The 19,539-nt window shown below is 38.5% G+C and overlaps 1 protein-coding gene across 2 annotated transcripts in view; it reads left to right on the top strand.

The window, feature by feature from the left end:
• LOC115979508 (MADS-box protein CMB1-like) overlaps positions 1-17,300 on the top strand; it is a 38,233-nt gene extending 20,933 nt beyond the window's left edge. Inside the window, exons 7-8 of one of the 2 annotated variants that reach the window (XM_031101561.1) lie at positions 16,673-16,803; positions 16,930-17,300. In XM_031101561.1, coding sequence (XP_030957421.1) covers positions 16,673-16,803; positions 16,930-17,014 — 216 coding nt within the window. In that variant the 3' untranslated portion in view covers positions 17,015-17,300. Of the gene's footprint in view, positions 1-8,625; positions 8,695-16,672; positions 16,804-16,929 lie in introns of those variants that run through there. The other variant, XM_031101562.1, reaches the window with a different exon arrangement.
• The last annotated feature ends 2,239 nt before the right edge of the window (positions 17,301-19,539 follow it).

The raw sequence follows: 19,539 nt of genomic DNA, 5'->3' as shown, positions 1-19,539 counted from the left end.
TTCAAACATTCTCGTCATCATCCTTTGATAGGTTGACCTTGTGTTTTTTAAGCCAAATGACATCACCTTATAGTGGTAGTTTCCAGTGGGAGTTACAAATATTGTCTTTTCTTGATCGTCCAAGGCAAGTGGTATCTGATGATACCCTTGAAAGGCATCTAAGAAACTCATCCAAGGATGGCCCACTATTGCATCCACCAATTGGTCTATTCGAGACATAAGGAGGGAGTCTTTTAGGCAGGCCCTATTCAAATCCGTGAAGTCCACGCATACTTGCCACTTCCTACTCTTTTTTTTTTTTTTTTCACTACTACGGTATTGGCCAACCATTTGGGGTAGAAGACCTCCTTGATAGCCCCTGCCTTTTTGAGTTTCATCACCTCTTCCCTAACAGTGTCTGCATGTTCTTTAGAGAGGTGTCGAGGCGGTTGCTTCTTGGGAGTGATGGATGGGTTAACATTCAAATGATGGCAGATGCAATTTGGGTCCACCCCCTGGGCCTCATAAGCATCCCATGCAAACAGATCAATGTTTCTTTTGAGGAATACCAACAGCTTTTCCTTCTCTTGAGGAGGCAGTTGAGCCCCGACTTGAAAGAACTTCTCCAGATCACCACCTATGACAAATTTTTCCAAATCCTCGCATTTCGGCTCTTCGGCTGGTCCATGGGCTGGCAACTCCAGAGTTTTTGATTGCTATAAGTCCCTTTCGACAGTGGCCGAGGAACTAGCTTCATGTCGATGTGAGATGGCGGCCACAAGGCATTGCCTAATCACAGGTTAATTCCCCACAATCTCTTTGATGTGGCCCTCCGAGGGGTATTTCACTTTTTGGTGCAGGGTAGATGAGACGGCTTTTAGAGCATGGAGTCAGGGTCTGGCCACAATAGCCTTGTAGGGGAAATATGCATCCACCACGATAAAGTCTACTTCCACCACTTCCGAACCAGTTTATATGGGTAGTCTAATCTGACATTTTGGAATAACAGTCTTCCCTTCGAAATTTACCAGAGGGGAATTGTAGGTTGTCAGGTCCTCGGGTTTTAACCTCAGCCCCTTGTATAGGTCGGGGTATATGATCTCGACAGCGCTACCCTAGTCTACTAACACTCTCTTCACATTATACCCCTATATCCTGAGTATGACCACCCATCGTCGTGCGGTTGGATAGTTCTGATCTTATCATCGTTCGAAAAGTCCAAAACGGGTCAGATTTCTATTCTAGCTCTTTTAGGCTCCGAATTGTTGCTCTCGAGGGGAAACCAAGCTACAGACATCACTCTAGAGGGACGAGGACCGGTTCTACCGGGAGCAGCGAAGATGACATTGATCATTCCTAAGGGTGGTCTTGAGAAATCATCCCTCCTGGGTTCCGAATTTGTTTGCCTTCCCTCCTTGGCCATTGGAATGGTGCGATAGCTGTTTCAGCTTCCCTTCTCGGACCAGCTGGTTCAAATGGTCCCACAAATTCCTACAATCCTCCGTAGTGTGCCCCTGGTCCTGATGGTACTGGTAATAAAGGTTCTGGTTGCGCATCAAAGGGTTTCCAGCCATCTTGTTTGGCCATTTGAAGAACGGTTTATCTTAATCTTCTCCAGAACCTAGTGCACTAGTTCTCGGAACACTGCATTGACCGCCTAACTATTGGTAGATCTTGACTGATCAGCAAAATCTCTCCGTGGCCGGTTGTTATTGTATCGGTCCAACTTGAAATCCCTCCTTTCCTAAGGGATAACCTTATCTTTTCCTTTACCCAGTTGCTAGTCTTCCTTGAGGTTCTTATACTTGTCAATCCAGTCCATAAGTTGGCCTAGGCTGGTGACAGGTTTTCTCGTTAGGGACTTCCTTAAACCATTTTCAGTTAGGAGGCCGCTTTTGAAGGTACTAATGGCGACGTCTTTAAAGTTACCATCTATCTCATTGTATATCTCCCAATATCTGTCCGAATATGTTTTCAGGGTCTCTCCCTCTTTCATACTTAAGGATAGTAGAGAAGATAGGGGCCAAGGGACTCTGCTGCAGGTAACGAAGCGAGAACCAAACGCTTGGGTGAGCTCCTTGAATGAGCTTATGGAATTGGCCTTCAGGTAGTCAAACCATCTCATTGCTACGGGTCCTAGGCTGGATGGGAAGACCTTGCACATCAGGGCTTCGTCTCTAGAATGGACGACCATTCTCTAATTGAAGTGGCTCACATGCTCTACGAGATCTGTCCTACCATTATACATGGTAAACACGGGCTAAGTGAACCGCCGGGGGAGTTTTGCTCGCTCAATTCTGCACGTGAAAGGCGGCCTGGAGATTTGATCCAACGCCTTGCCCATAGTGTCGTTTCTCACACCTTTTTGAGGGGGGCTCTTATGCCTACGTTTGTGGTGGTGCTCCTCTTCGTGGGAGAAAGACTCGCTGGGTGGGGTTTTTGACCTTCATCTGTAGCTAGCATCTTCTTCACTGTTAGGGGAGGCGTTTGGGTTGGAGGAGGCTTGCCTTTGCTGTGCATGGCGCAGCTTTCTCTTCAGCTGGTTGACTTCCAGTTGCAGTGCTCTGGTATTCTCCTCTTGAGAGAGGTGACCCTTTCCCTGTGATTGGCTTCTTTCGGTTCGGGCACTATGCATACTCCCCTCTCGATCTCTTCTCCGCTCAAGATTGACAAAAGGATTGACGTTAGGATCCTATGGACTCTGCCTGTCGTGGATTTGAACCTACCATGGTTGAACGTTATGCACACTAACACCCAAGTATTCTTCCCCACAGATGGCGCCAATTGTAAGAGCCTAATTTAGATTTCTAGCCCAACGGGTATATGGACTTAAGCTCAAAACAGCCCGAAACAATAAATTTGTAGAGAATGGGTTGGAAAATTGGGCTCTAGTGAATCTGATAACAGAAAAATAGATTTTGATTCCAAAGAAAGAAAGATAACAGAAGTTTATTAAGGAATAACGTTCTCGGATTGGTCCGAGGATACTGATTCTTAAATATTTACTCTTAAAGCTTTGTTATAGATCACTTTTTCAGTTTTTTCTGGTCCCCCTCCTCATGGAGGGTCTCTCACGTTATATAGCCCTCTTTGGACCATCTTGATCCTACACTTGTTGATCATCTAAGCCCTTACTTGAGTACCTATCCCATCAGACACCTTCTTTGGCTTTCTATGAGTTGTGTTCGCCAAGGCAACACTGTTCAGAGGTCTTTTCCACATAAATGCGGCTAGAAAAGTAGCTGTAGTGCATTTAATGCGATGGTAGTAGATTTCCCTTAGATTTTTTTGAGTTTCCTTTCTTCTTGCACGTTCATGAGACACGTTCCTATCGCTGGAGCTTTTTGGAGGGTTACCTTAGTTGCTGGAATACATACTTGAGCTACATTCATCATATCTGAGAAGGAGCTCTTCCTCGTACCACCTTCTGTTCGTTCCTCATTTATGAGACTTTAACTAGAAACCCCTAACTACTATTTTCCCTTCTTCGGACAATTCAGCGTCCTCAGACAAAAGCCCAAGGCCCAACATATTATTCTGGGCCTTTATCCCTACACTTATCAACCCTAAAAAGAAATGCATGAATGAAATACAGAAAAATAAAATCCTAAGCAAAAAAATTTTGGTCCAAAGGAATGAGCGTTATAGCATAAGGACCATGTCAGATAGACTTAGTGAAGTTGAGTCTTTTACATCCACACTTTCTTAGATGTAGGACTAAAGTTTGAGTTTCTAGACATATGAGATTCTTGATCAACTCCAGCATTGGTATAGAGACTAAGTGCCTTTACTAATTCATGAATAAGTGTCAAAGGATCTTGTGCTTTTGGCACAGACACTTTTTGTTTAGTTGCTTGCAACTTGAAACAAATTGGGCGTGTATACCCAGCTCCGCCATAGAAGTGACAAAACCATTCAAGCTTGTGCTGTTTCTTACCTATAGAATGAGTAAATTTCTTGGGTTTTGTTTCACTAAGATCTACCCTAACTCTCCTAGTAGCTAGGACCTCTTCCTCAGGTATCCTAACATCAAGTTTAGGTATAGATATAGTAGGAAAATTTTTTGGAGGAGACATAACAAAAGATAAACCACTCTCAGCAAACCCTAAACTTGTCTTATCAGATGCAATTTTTTGGAACATTCAACATGTTATCAAGTTTAGAAGTATAAGTCCTATTGAGTTGTTCTCTAGCAACACACAATTTAGATTCTAAACTTTTAACTTTTTCATTCAAAGACATGTTCTCAATCTTAACAATAGTTATGAGTTCATTAGCACCAAACAATTTGACCAAGAAATTTTTCTTTTCATGTTCAAGAATTTCTATCTTTCTCAATCCTAGGTCAACATTCATGGCATCTTTTGCAGCAATCTTGCAAAACTTGTTATATGCCTTTTGCAAGTCAGCATTTTCAAAGATTTCCTCGTCAGAAAGGTTCTCCTTAACAATCTCAGTTTCACTTACTACAGCTATAGCAGTGAAAGCCATGCAATTTCCTTCTTGATCACTTTTAGACTTGTGATCAAATCCTTCATTTTCACTAAAAGTAACAGCCATAATTTTACCCTTTGACCTTGTTGGGTTAAAATAGCTTGACCCCGATTAATTAATTCAATTACCGAAGTTGATTAATTATGTCAAATTACATGATATTCATGGAAGCACCAACAAATCACCAAATAAACTAAATGCAGTGGAAAATAAATTAAACACGTGATTTGTTGACAAATGGGAAAACCTCATTGAGTGATTTTAATGTCACAACTCCCAAGAATCCACTAATCAACAATCAAGTGGTTACAAGTATAAGGAATATTACCAACTACCCTTGGCCTATCCCGAAATACCAATCTACAGTTGAACCTTTGCTCCAATACATAATTAGACTTAATCTTATAGTAGCCTTCTTTCCCTTGATACACAAACCTCCAATTTGTGACTAACCCTTTGCACGGATTCCAAGTACGTGACTAACTCTAGCAACATGAACAGGTGTTGTTGACTACAAAGTTCTTCACTTCATCAACAATGAAGATTTGGAAGCACTCGGTTACAAAACCCTATGGCGTACAAATGCAGTAGCTTCACACAGAGAAAATAAGTCTCTTGGTCTCTGTATCTATGTGTGACGGCCTTTAAAATAAGTCTTGTATATGTCTAGGATTCTGAGAAAAGAAATCCCAAACAAATATGCAAGGCTGGGCCAAATTTCAGATCTAGAAATTCTGAAATCGCAATTCTCAATAAATCGAGCTACTGTCGAGCTATCTATCGAGCTTTACAATAAGTCTCGATAGTAGGCTTCTATTGAGCTGTCTGTCAAGACTTAATAAACAGCTTTTCTTCACTTGTTTCTTGAACCAATTTTCATATATTTAATACTTGACTTGAACAACATGTTTCTTGAAGTACTAAACCCATCTTAGATCTATTCAATTACAAGTAAAGTGCATTTTGTCAAAGGATTAGCATATTACACAAAATATGACCCCAACAATCTCCCCCTTTGGCAATCCGTGGCAAAACCATAAAAAAACAATTATGAGAGAAGTCTTAACACAACTATTCCATAATATACAAAAGTACATAAGTCTAACCCTAACACCAACTCTTGAAAAACTTTGCTAGAAAAGAGACCATGGCATGGTAGACTTGTAACCTATCTTAACTGAAACACTTAAACAAGATTCATCAAGGTATCAAGTGTGAAATATACAAGTTGTATACAAAAAGAAACATGTGTGCAAAGATAGAAAAGAAACAATACATGTGAGATAAAGGTGAAGAAAAACATGCATCATCTCATATATATATATATATATATATATCAAAGAATACAATGTAAGTAAAAAAGTGGTCACAAGACCATGGTACATGTAATGAGAAAAGAATACATCAAAACCTCACTGCTTCCTTAAAAAAAACTCAAGTACTACTCTACCCCTATCTAGTATGTCCTATTCTAGCTCTCCCCCTAACACCTAGACTACTCTCATCTGAAAAACTACTTCCCCTTTTTGTCACGAGTGACAAAGGGTGTATGACTGAGAATCTCATCATCATACTCCGAGCCAAAAGCATCAACATCATCATCTCTACCATCTGAAGAAGAAGACTCTTCAGCAAGCTCTGGTGAAGGTAAGGGCGTAAAACCACCAAGTCGAGACTGGTGGCGAGCTATGCGACTGATTCTGGTGTTCACCTGACACATCTCATCGGATAGATGGCCCAGACGACTACCAAAATCAACACGCATGTGCTAAAGCTACTCCATGATATCAGCAAGGGAGATAGTGACCCGAGATGAGGAAGAAGGAGCAGAGGATGAAGAAGGGCAAGAAGAAGGGGCTACTAGATTAGTTGGGGCTGCATTGGAAGGCTCCACTAGCGGTCGCTTTGCAGCAAGTTGTGTTGCACTCCGCCGGATAGACTCCTTGCTAATGGCACCAATGAAATAGAAATGAGGAGAGGGAGGGATAGTGATGCATGTGTGTGAGGATATGCGTGATAGTTGAAGGAAAGATGAGATTATCACGTGTTGCCATGTCATGATAGCAGTTGATGATGGACTCTATCATGTGTGAAGGAAAGTCTATAGAAAGACCTTGCATAAAAGAAAAAAGAAAACGAGCACGAGGCTCGGTGATAGTGTTATAGTGTGACCATGGAGTGAGAACAAAGGTCATCACCATATTAAGGAATCGTGGTCCCTTAGTGAACTTAGTTGTGGAGAAATTAAAGGTACTTCCCCACAACATGCCATTCTCACAGAAGAGTAAGGCCAACTTGTCTCAAGAGATGGAAGTGAGACGAGGATGACTAGGGTAATCCGGATGATCCACCCTAGGAATATGTAGTACCTTGGTGATAAAGTTTGGGGTGACTACGATACGTGTACCACGAAATATTGTAGTAAACTAAGCACAAAAGTATTGATGGAATGCATATTGGAGTAAAACTCCTTTATGAATACATCGGGACACCTCGAGGGTTTCTCACAAAGAGAAGCCCATCCTTGAAAGCTAATAGCACCAGGTAGAGGAGTGTCTAGAAAGTCAAACAGAATGACCTAGTGTTCCGAATGAATCGCCCGGTCAGAAAAGTTCTTTGAGAAGTCAGCTCGTGCCTTTTTATCACAAAACCTAACAAAATCAAGGGGAAAAGAAGAAGAGGAAGAACCATGACGAATCAGGTTTTTAGAAGGAACAGACTTTTTTGGTGCCATGATAAGGAGACTAAATGCGAGAGAGAGAAAAGATAGAAACAGAGTCACAATAGAAGGCAAGGCATAGTAAAGAAAAGAATTAAAACATGCAATGCATGAAAATGTATAAACACGTTACGTGCAAAAATAAATTGCATCATGGGTAGAGACCCAATGCAACCTAACAGCACTCACAGTTTTTAATTAAGCACACAATCCTAGAATGTATGAAACATTGTTATAATGAGCATAGAATGTAATGCATGAGCATATGAGTTCTTATTAAAAACACTCAACCCAAAAATTTGACAAAATCACAAAAACCCCAAAAATTTCCCAAAAAAAATGAAAAAATGAAAACTTAGGTAAAAAAATGCATGAATGCATGAAGACAAAGGAAAAGAAGAGATTAAGAACACTTACCAAGTGAGGGAGACTTGGATAAGGCCGAAAATTTGATGGGAAGACTGATTTTAGAGAGAGATTTGTTTAGGTCATGAGAGGGGAGAGAGAAGTCGAAATATTTGAGAAATAACAAAATCGGGGCAGACCTCAAACTATATATTGAAAACGCAACTCGATAGATCGAGGATGTATCAAGCTTCTATCGAGAACAAAAGCTTGATAGATTGAGAGGTATCGAGGAGGTATTGAAGGCAAACAATCTTGACAGATTGCGGAAGGCATTGAGGTGCTATCGAGCAGACAGTGACTCCAAAGAATTAGGCTCAATGGATTAGGCTATTTATCGAGAGGTATCGAGTAGAAACCTAGAAATCTCGATAGAAGAGCTTGTATTGAGGAGGTGTTGAGCAGGTATCGAGACTTCTATCAAGGTATCTGTTGAGAGCCCCGAAGAAGAGATTTTTACAAGGAGAAACAACATAAAATGAATGCAAACAAGATAACCATCAAAGCAAGCATTCGAAGAGCATGTTAAAGCATAGATACACATTTTCAATTCTAGATGTAAAGCATTCCTAGATCAAAACACACTAAACTTATCTAACCAAATTTTATTTCAAAACAAGTTTGGACAGTTTAGAGAGCATATACTACTACACGTGTTCCTTGTAATGGCCAAATCACATTGTACCTGTACAATAGTGTCAAAGGTAGCAAAGATTATGCGTGTTGTGTGTGAAACTTATGCAAGAGAGCAAGAGCATCATTATATGACAAGTAATGATATAGGAGGATCAAACACAATCACACTCAATCATAATTGTTTGATGGAGACTATCACCTTTGAGATATATTATATAACTCCCACATCTCCTAGAAACACGCTTGCAACCATATTAAAAACATTTTGATTCTTTTTGCTTTTCATATTCTTTGCATATTTTTCTTTTAAGCATATTATGCATGGGCATATAAGAGAAAGAAAAGAAAATGCCCAATTATGTAAGCTTGAACATCCTTATTTTGCTGTGCAGGTGCTACACCTTATTGAGCATGCCTTTATGAATTGCACACAGATGTTTTATGATTGACGAGTTTTAGTGGTGAGATGGTTATTTATGTATTTCTCTTAGGATTTTCTAGTCCTTCCCGTCAAAAAGAGTGATTTAAGATATAAAAGATAATAGATCAACCAAATCATACAAATCACATAAAACGAGCCATAAAGCTTACATTGCTTAGTTGCGCATGAGGATACTCATCTAAGCTGCAAAAGATACAAAGTTGGGAAACTTTATTTCGAAGGCCATCAAAGGTACACAAGTACCAATATACACAAACACACATTGTTTTTGTATTTTTTTCGATTATTTATTTATTTATTAAAAAGAACTTAAAACAAACAAACAAATAAATAAAGCATCAAAACTAGACTGACTCAACCCACAACATAAACCAATCAAGAGATTAGAAAAGAGGAGAAATCACTTAGGATCTTTTTCCTTCCAAACAAGAGACTTGGATGGAGATCCTTTCTTCTGCATGAACTTTTGTCTAGATGGATAAGGAGGAGAGTTGAAACTGTTGAAGTTCGAAAGAAACATGACTGCCTTCAGTTCACCAAGAGGGGCTAAAGAGAGTTGAAGTTGATTTTGGCTCCCCAAAGATGACACACTATTGCTTTATTAAGTGGCTAACCACTTATAGTAGGAGGAACAAATGCTCCACAATAGTGACAGAAATGAGGCTTCTTTGGTGGAGACTTTTTATTGGTAAAGCGATGATTTTTCTGCTTAGTCTCTTTCTTACCAACCTTAGGGGGTGCTCCTAAAATAGATTTTCCCTTATCACTTCTATCCTTACTTACATTCTCAATTTTACTATCAGTTACCTCATCGTTTTCAGAGTTATCATTATTAGTAGGAGGAACAAAAATAACTCCATTCAAAGCATTAGAAGAGGTACTACAAGAGGAGAGAGAGTGATTATACCCGAGACTTGTTTTGTCGAATGTTGATTTCTGAACATTCAGCATTTCATCTAGTTTGGTGCTTGAAGTCCTTTCCATTTGTACTCTAACTTGAAATAGTTCAGCATCCAGCTTCTTGGTCTTTTCAACAAGAAGATTATTCTCAAATCTCAGTGCTCCAATGGTCTGATTAGCTTTATCAAACTTGGTGGAGAGTTCCTCACATTCCAACTCTACTTCACTGAGCTTTCTTATGGTCAACTTGTAGAGCTTCTCATGCTTCTCAGAGACTTTGTAGAGCTTGGTGTAAGCAGTGTGAATGTCATCATGATCATCCATCTTTCCAAACTTCGATTCCATGAGCTCTTCTTCTTCATCAACTACCTTTACTTCTCCCTCAATAGACTTAACAGTAGCTGTAAAAGCACTTACAATCCCTTCTTGGTCACTCTTATCAGAATTTTTTTTTGGTTCTGAATCACTTAAAGTGGTAGCTAGGGCTTTGCTCTTACCAATGGATTTAAGGTATGCAAGACATTCTTGTTTCATATGTTCAAATCCATGACACCCATAGTACTTTGGTCCAGTAGGAATACCGTTGCCTTAACTAGCATCCTTAGATTCTCTCTTGCGCTTGTCTTAGGACTTATATTGAGAGAAAGCAGTCTGTTTGCAATCCTTATCACCAGCTTTGACATTCACGTTTTTGATAAATTTCTTGAACTGTCTGGTGATATATGACTTTAACTTGGTATCCTCATCATCAAATGACTCATCATTGTCATCAATCTTGGTCTTCAAGGCCATAATCTTGCCTTTGCCACCTTTGCCAACCCTTGCTAACCCTAGTTCATAAGTTTGCAAGTTTCCAATCAGTTCAGTCAAAGGAATAGAATCAAGATCCTTTGATTCTTTAATGGCAGTGATTTTAGCATGGAATCTCTCTGGAAGAGATCTGAGGATCTTCCGAACAATCTTGGGCTCCAGAATATGTTCTCCAAGATTGAATGCTAAATTTTCTATGTCCTTTAGCTTAGCATAGAATTCATCAAATGATTCATCCTCATCCACCCTAATTTCCACAAAGCTAGTAGTGAGCCTTTGAAGTTTAGAGTTCTTAACAGCTTTAGTGCCCTTATAAGTATTCTGAAGAATTGTCCAAGCTTCCTTGGCATTGTTAGTTGAAGAGATTTTCTTGAATTCTTCATTTGTTATAGCACTAAACAGAGCATTCAATGCCCCATTGTTAAAGTTGGCAGCCTTGATCTTGGTATCATCCCATGTTGTGAGTGGCTCTTCAGGCTTTGTCTAACCTACTTCAACCGCAAGCCAAACTTTCTCATCCAAGGACTGCAAAAAAGCTTTCATGTGTACTTTCTAGTATGCATAGTTAGTCTTATCAAATAAAGGAGGAATAATCAAAGATTGCCCACAATTCATAACAACATGGGTCAATTGATCACACAGCAAAGATTAAAACCTAATCACGGTGTGGCCGCTTTGATACCACTTGTTGGGTTAAGATAGCTTAACCCTGGTTAATTAATTCAATTATTCAAGTTGATTAATTATGTCAAATTACATGCAAATCATGGAAGCACCAACAAATCACCAAATAAACTAAATGTTGTAGAAAATAAATTGAACATGGTGATTTGTTGACAAATGGGGAAAACCTTGCAAGGCAAAAATCCTATTGGGTGATTTTAAGGTTACAACTCCCAAGAATCACTCATCAACAATCAAGCAGTTACAAGAATAAGGAATCTTACCAACTACCATTGACCTATTTCGAAATACCAACCTACAGTTGAACCTTTGCTCCAATACCTAATCAGACTTGATCTTGTAGTAGTCTTCTTTCCTTTAATGAATATACCTCCAATTTGTGACAAACCCTTTACATGGATTCCAAGTACGTGACTAACTCCAACAACTTGAACAGATGTGGTTGGCTGCAAAGTTCTTCGCTTCATTAACAATGAAGATCTGGAAGCACTCGGTTACAAAATCCTTTGGCGTACAAATGCAGTAGCTTCACATAGAGAAAATAAGTCTCATGGTCTTTGTATCTGTGTGTGACGGCTTTTAAAATAAGCCTTATATATATGTCTAAGGTTGTGAGAAAAGAAACCCCAAACAAACATACAAGGCTGGGCCAAATTTCATATTTGGAAATTCTAAAATTGTAATTCTTGATAGATCGAGCTACTGTTGAGTTATCTATCGAGTTTCACATTAAGTCTCGATAGCAGACTTTTGTCAAGCTATCTGTCGAGACTTAATGAACAACTTTTCTTCACTTGTTTCGTAGACTAATCTTCATGTCTTTAATACTTGATTTGAACATGTTTCTTGAAGTACTAAACTCATCTTAGATCTACCCAAATATAAGTAAAGTTCATTTTGCCAAAGGATTAGCCAATTATACAAAATATGACCCTAACAGACCTAAAAAAATGTGGGACATTCAGATTTAACATGACCATACCTTTGAAAACCAAAACATTGTTGGCCTAAAGTGTAAAGTTGTGATTTCTAACTATCTTGTGTTGACTTTAATTCCGTGCCAAATTTGATTGTAATTTCTTCAATTATTTTCCTTGTATGTATGTGGGTTTATTTGTAAGGGATAAGTATGAGAGATTGGTGAAGAACAAGTTTCAAAAGATGAATCAGTGGAATTCGCGACTAGCTTGCGAGAAGCAACCAGTGAAAAGGTCATGTGTGGAGCACGATTGGAAGCTGAAGAGTCATGCCAGACTGTGAATTTCATGAGTGTTTCGCGAGAAGGGCCAACCCGCAAAGCACTAGCGAAACTGTCTGTTTGGCAAAAAGTTATGTTGCTTTACAATATCCTTTACCCACACTATATATATCCTCATTACCCATGAATTGTAAGGAGTGTTTTTCAGAGAGTAAACCCTAGCAAATACACTTGAGAGTTAGAGATTTTTATACCTACAATCATCTACACATTTCCTTATGGTTTTCCTCAAACTCCTACCTCTCTATCTCTAGATCCTTGAAAGGTTGTTAGCCCAAACACTTACCACACCTATTCTGAGTGATAAGTGAGATTTTAGTGCTGTTGGGAAGTATTGGAAGGAGCCATTCATTGGCAGATGCAATCGGGCTAAATTGTGAGATCTGGAAAGCTAGAGAAGATAAGACTCCGAGAAGTCCGTTGGTAGCAGGAGTTTGGAGGGCTCAAGTACATGAGGTAGACTAGGTTTGGAGTGTCTTTTGTTATTCGTGTACTTCAAGTTTATCCTCTAGTGGATCGATTTCGACTTGGAGGGTCGCAGAGAGGTTTTTTACCGAGTTCTTCGGTTTCCTCTTCAATAACACGTCTTGGTATTATCTTGTGCTTGCATCTCTCTTCCTTACTCTTTAACCTGTCATTTTATTGTTGATGATAGATGAATATGGCTTAGGGTAGACTTATCAGTTCATTTCCCTTATTTACTCTTGTTCTGCATTTTGTTTAAATTAGAGTAAAAGCAATCTAGCCGTATTTTTTAATTGGAAGTCTGAACAAGCTCTTGTGTTTTAGTACAAATCTAAGCTTTCATAAAGAATTGTTAGAAGATTGAACAACTTTATCTTTTGTTTTTTCAGAAATAGTATTCTTGGTTGTTTCATTCTTCTTCACATTCTTAGAGTTAGTATTGTTTCGATTTCTTTCCCTTTTATTATTGTTTCTTTGAAAGTTTCTTAAGTTCTTGGCAAGATTATCAATCTCTGTAGAAGAGATCTCATCATCAACTCCACAATCATCTGCAGATTTTAATGCCATAGGTAGGGGTGTCCAACAAATCCGTAGACCCGACCCACCCAGCCAAACCGACTGGATCCGAACTGACCGCCGTCCGACCCGACGACCTAGCGGTCGGCGATGGGTCCCTGCCATCTTAAACTAATTCCGGCGGGTCGAGTGACGGGTCTTCCTTTCCAAAACCCGATCCACCCGACCTGACCGTGATATATAACCCAACACTTAACAAATCTTAGTTCACCGCTTAGTTCTCTAAGTTCACTCGGTCTCTTTAACTCTTTCACTCACTTGATCTCTCAACAGCCAACTCGCTCCACCGATCTTTAGAACTTTAGATCTTCAAACCATCAAACTTTAGATCTTCGAACCTCCACCGATCTGCGATTCTCCTTGATCTGTGATTCTCCTCCATTGCACCATCGTACCATCGCCGATCTGAAATAATCTCTCTCGGGTTTGATTTTCAGTCATTTTGTTTCTTTATTTCTTTATTTCAGTCTCTTGCATGTTCAGATCTGCTATCAGTTCTCTTATCTCTGTTTGTTTTCTTTGGATGGGCTACTAGTATTTGGGTTTATAGATTTGTTCTTTCAGATTTGTGGAATTTGTTTCAAGTTTGTTCTTTGATTTTTGTCTTTCGGTTGGAGTTGGATTTGATTGCTTTCCACTTGAGCCCGATCTGACTCGACCTGTGATTTTTCACGGTCTGCGGCGGGTCCGTCGTCCAACCACCCGACAAGATCAGGTCGATTCCGGGTTGAGACCAGACCCAAATCGACCCGACCCGTGGACACCCCTAGCCATAGGATAGATTTAGATTTGTTAGTCTTGGGTAAGTCAGACTCATAGGATTGAAGGAATCCAACATGTTCATCAATAGGAATGGTGTCAATATCCTTGCTTTCAGTAATGACAATGACTTTGGGTCTAAAATATTTAATTAAAGATCTAAGGATCTTCCTAACTATCTTAGGTTGATCATATACATCACCCAAATTAAAGGCTGGGTTGACTATGTCATTTAGTTTGGCATAGAACTCATCAAAAGTTTCATCATCTGCCATTCTAGTGCTCTCAAACCTAGAAATTAACTATTGCAATTTGTTTATTTTCACAGCCTTAGTGCCTTCATGCATAGTTTGCAAAATATGCCAGGCAATGTGTGCAACCTCCACATTAGAAATCCTTTTGAGTTCTTCCATAGAAACGGCATTGAATATTGCATTCATGGCCTTGCTATTAAAGCTTGCTACATCCTTTTGAGCAATAGTCCACTCACCCACAGGAGTGGCAAGTCTTTCCCAACCGTTTTCAGCAGACAACCAAACTCTCTCATTTAGAGATTTCAATAAGGCTTTCATCCTTATCTTCCAATAGGCATAGTTATTCCCATCAAAGTGGGGAGGAATCACAAGAGAGTGACCGTGTTCCATAGCAGTAGGGGTCAGGGATCAATTCAAAATAAAACTACCTAAATAAGAGATAACCTGCTTTGATACCACTTGTTTGTTTGTTTAGACTCCTTGAGAAACAGATTAATTTAACCTGATGAACATATTAGTTTAACCTAATGAATTAGCCAAGTATTTACTTAGGTTAATTATGAGATCTAGGTTAAACACATGCAAACATATTACTAAGTGCAGAAAAGTAAAGAAGACAGAAATATGATGACTTAGGAAAACTAATGAAACCAACTGTTTTAAGGTAAAAATCTAAGGAGAATTTAACCTAGATATCCTCAAGATAAACAAATCCACTACGATAGAATGGAAGATTACTATAGATTTAAACCCTAAATCTAAAGCTATCTCAAGTAGAACTTACTAACATGATCACGTGCAGCTTTGACTCCACAGACTCTTCTATCTTGGATTTATTGAACACAAACTCCCCATTTATGGCTTTGAGATCCCACTCAAAGGTTTCAGATCACCATCAGTAGTAGATTTTTAGTGGCAACTTTTTTCCACTAATTCTTGATTGTAGATCTCGTTTCGACAGATGCTTGTTGAGTTATAAGGTATAGAAACCTCTCAAATCTCACAAGAGTAACTCACAAGTCTTCCAAGAGCTCTGAAAATGTACTTAGGGTTTTCCTTTTATACCAAGTAGTGATGGATTGAAACCCTAAACGTTTTCGCGGGTTTAGGCCTAATTTAAATTTTGCAAAATTGACTTATCTATGATTTTCAATTGATCAAGTCTAATCTAGACATGTTTTTGTTCTCAGTTTGCCAACATACACAAAATAAGAATCTAAACATTTAATTCTAAATATTTAGAACCGAAAACTTCAGACTTAAACCAATACTCATTCCATGATCTACCCAAGGATAATGGTTGGGGAAGGTGGAGTCTTCGAAATAATTTATACGGATAGAACTGAAACTTGACTTAACAAAGTCTTGGATCCAATTACTTATGTTAAATTACGTAAATACAACTTTGCTGTTCATTTCTTTATGGGCCAAATTTACTAATATACGACAGTGTGTTATTTAAAATCATTAATAAAATACTGAGCAATTCACATATAGGACGTGAGAAATCGAAGAATTTCTTAGAAATCCAACAAGATCCATTCTTTTTCTCCCTCTAAAATGAGGTCAACTATTCATTTAGATTCAAATCCTACAGAGATGTCCACTTGAGATCAGAAATTATTGAATTTGTTCAAGCCACCGAACAAAAAAAGAAGAAGTTAATCTTCAACATTCTTATTTACAAACTATCATCGATCAATTCATCTTATTTCATTATATCTAGAATGTGATTATATATATATATATATATATATGTATGTATGAATTGGATATGAATAATTTCTTCACTAGGAAATGCAACAAGGTATGTCAAGGCATGACCAAATCATGAGCGCCCCCATTCACTCTTTGGGGTAAGAAAAACCTACACGTTGGTTGGAGTAGGGTGAGGCAGGACGGTGTGGGGTAGAGGCATTTTGCTATACCTAATGAGATAGTGTCAACCCAACAAGATTTAAAGAAATAAGAGAAAAAAAGGGAATGACAACGGCGAAAAACTCGGGTCAAAATGATGAAGGGGCCAGAACACTTCTCATCCCTATATATTCTCGAGCATCTGTAATTTCTTTTTATTTTTTAATGTGGGAGCTCAATGATTCTATCATCAATGCTGATATTATCATGTGCACAAATGCTATCAGCAGGTGGTGGTTGGGGGTAGGGCCAGGTTTCTGCTGTGAAGTGAACCCCTCTAGTTTTGCATTTCCTCTGCTGTCCCTCTCAATCCATCTTTTAACTTCATAGGATTGTGTTATTTTGTTAATGTCCTTAATTTTGATGTTGGACAGTTGGAAGAAGGTAATGCTGCCCTTCAATCAACATGGGAAGCTAGGGAGAAAAATGTTCTATATAGTTGCAACCCAGCACAGCAAGAGGAATTTTTTCAGCCTCTACGATGTGATAGCACATTGCACATTTGGTAAATATTTGGCATTTGTAATTAATGCTTTAGTTCTGTCCAAAGATAGTTTGGTATGTATGTTCCATTGTAATTTGTATTTTTGGCCTTCCTTTCTTTTATTTATTTATTTATTTTTTTCTGCAGTTACAATCCTTCAGTGACAAATCAGGCAAATCCTGCAACTTCAGCTGAAAATGCTAATGGCATCATTCCAGGGTGGATGCTTTGATTTTTGAAGTCACATTTGAAATTCATCATAGCCTTAACCTTTATTAAAAAAAATATATATGACTGTTCATGCTCACCTACTTATCATTGTTGCAATGTTGTCTGCAAGAGTTGGCAATAAGCAGATGCTACAGTAATAGTGTTGTTGCTCAAATTGTTGCAAAGCTCAGTATATTATCTGGCAACTTGAGAGCATTAGGGGACATGAGCAATAGCTAATAAGTGGAATGTAATAAATAATTTCTAATACTTTTTTATACCATTAATAATAAAAAGGCTCTTACTGGTATTGGACATGCAATTCAAAGTTTTTATAATATATAATTTCTGTCTGTAGCTTAAATACCTGCATATATTTTGTGTGGAAATGATGAATAAATGTTCTGGGTGCAAGAAAACTATTTTTATCTTGGTTTTACTCTATTGAAGAAATGTTTTCTTTGCGTCAATTTCATTGGATTCTCAGAGTAGTTCATAACACTCACCTACCCTCTAGTTTGGAATAAAACACTCTATTCACCTAAAATGCAAACTATTTACTCTAACTTCCCTTAGAACGGTGAAAAATATTTTAGAAATTCAAAAAAATAAAAATGTTACAAATCCCGAGTTTCCTATTAGAGAGGGTATGAATGATAGATGAAGGGTAAAATAAAAAATTCAAGATTTATTAGAGCCGTTTTTGAATCACCCTGGATGTCAATGTAAATATTTGCATTTTAAGCGAGGTAGATATCTTATTCCAAACGAAAGAGAAAGTGAGTGTATAATAACGAAAACCTCATGAGAATTCAATGCAATTTACCCATACTTTGTACATATTCGATTACCATCTTCCAAAACACTTGTTCACTCTCTCTCTTACCAATTAATCTCACGATTGACCTTTTCCTCTCTCCAAAGCCATCTAATTAGAGATGAAAAAAATAGCTCCCACCCCCATCTTGTTACCAACCTGTAATGCTCACACCCCATGTGGGTTTCCCCACCCCAAAGAAGGGACGAGGTAGGGACATGATACTCCTAATTTGACTCGACCATGTCCCATTGATTGACATCCCTGTTCCATGGATGAGTAACAATTTGAGTAGGTATGCCTTGGAATTTTGCCATGGATTTCCATCAATTGAATTGTATTATCATGTATACATTTTTGTGAATGTCATTTTTTAAAGTTAAAATTTACCCATAACTGAATGAATATAAGGTATTATGCCATGGATTATTCCATCCCAAACATTGGTGGAAAGGTATTGTACCTATAAAGGTATGTGCCTTCATGACTATATTGCCAAGCTTTGGTTTCTTCTTTAAACAATGGCCATAGACCTCAGAGACAGTTTTGTGCCCCCATGACTTTGTTGCTTAATTTCACGATATACACAATCGCAACACGCTTTGTGGCCTTTTTCTTGTTCGCTGGCTTTGGTACCGAGGTTGCTAGCTGCACGTGCATGTTGTCCATCTACTCCCCATGCTTCTTAATTCTCTGCTCCATGGTCTTCTTCTGTTTGTCCCAGTTCGATTCCTGTTCCATCATCATCTCCAGCAACGGCCCACCATAAATAGTTTTATTTTGTTTTAGGTTTTTCTAAATATTCAGAATATATTAGTTGAAAAGAAATGTGTGTTAATCCCTGTACTTTTATTTGATTAAAAAAAGAAAAAAAAACCTAATGTAACACCATTTTACACTGAATCTTTATTGAACTTAGTTTCTTTTTGTTATCACTCAAATATGGATATTTACTGGAGACACCACAAAGTCTTATTTTTCTTGTTAGAAGTTAGAACAATGAGTTTGGGCAGTTATTCAGTTTAGGATATATATACTATCAATATAGGGGTTTTTTTTATTTTAAAAAAAAAAAAAAATTCAATAGTATAATAAGAGGGGTTTAATTTAAATCTTTTTTTTTTTTTTTTTTTGACACTGAAGATAGAAATTTCATTAATAAAAAAACAGGGGACACCCCATATTGGCTTACATTTTCTTTGTCCACTAAAACATAAAAAGAAGTTACATTATGTCAACCCATGAGGTCTCACATTGGGTGGTTCTGTCCGGCTAGGTGCTGATTCAGACGTTGGTATTCTTGTAACAGGGACATGGCGCTGTGGAGTATGTCGCCAGGTTGGGACTGTTTCTTCTCAAAGTAGAAACGATTTCTGGCGTTCCAAATAGACCAAGCAACCATTGCCCAAACCTCCATTTCCTTACCCGTGAGCTTGTCTTCCATTTGTCTGGCGAGAGAATGGAAATCCTGCACTACCGCCGAGCTTTTCTGCAACTTTCCTTTAACCAGCGCCCAAACATTGGTGGCTAACGAACACTCCCATAGTGCATGACAAACTGATTCTTCTGCCTGACCACAGATTGCACAGCTAGGATCAATAGGGAGTCTTCGTTTCACAATATTAGCTCGAGTTGGAAGGATGTCCTCGCCAAAGGAAGTTTCGCACCTTCGGTGGTACTCGCAATCTCCATATTTTATTCCACAACCTCTTATCCTCGTGTGCTCTGAA

This window comes from Quercus lobata, chromosome 3, assembly GCF_001633185.2.
Source record: "Quercus lobata isolate SW786 chromosome 3, ValleyOak3.0 Primary Assembly, whole genome shotgun sequence".
NCBI lineage: Eukaryota > Viridiplantae > Streptophyta > Magnoliopsida > Fagales > Fagaceae > Quercus > Quercus lobata.
The sequence above is the reverse complement of the archived record's forward strand: the minus strand, read 5'-3'. Positions and strand labels throughout refer to the sequence as shown.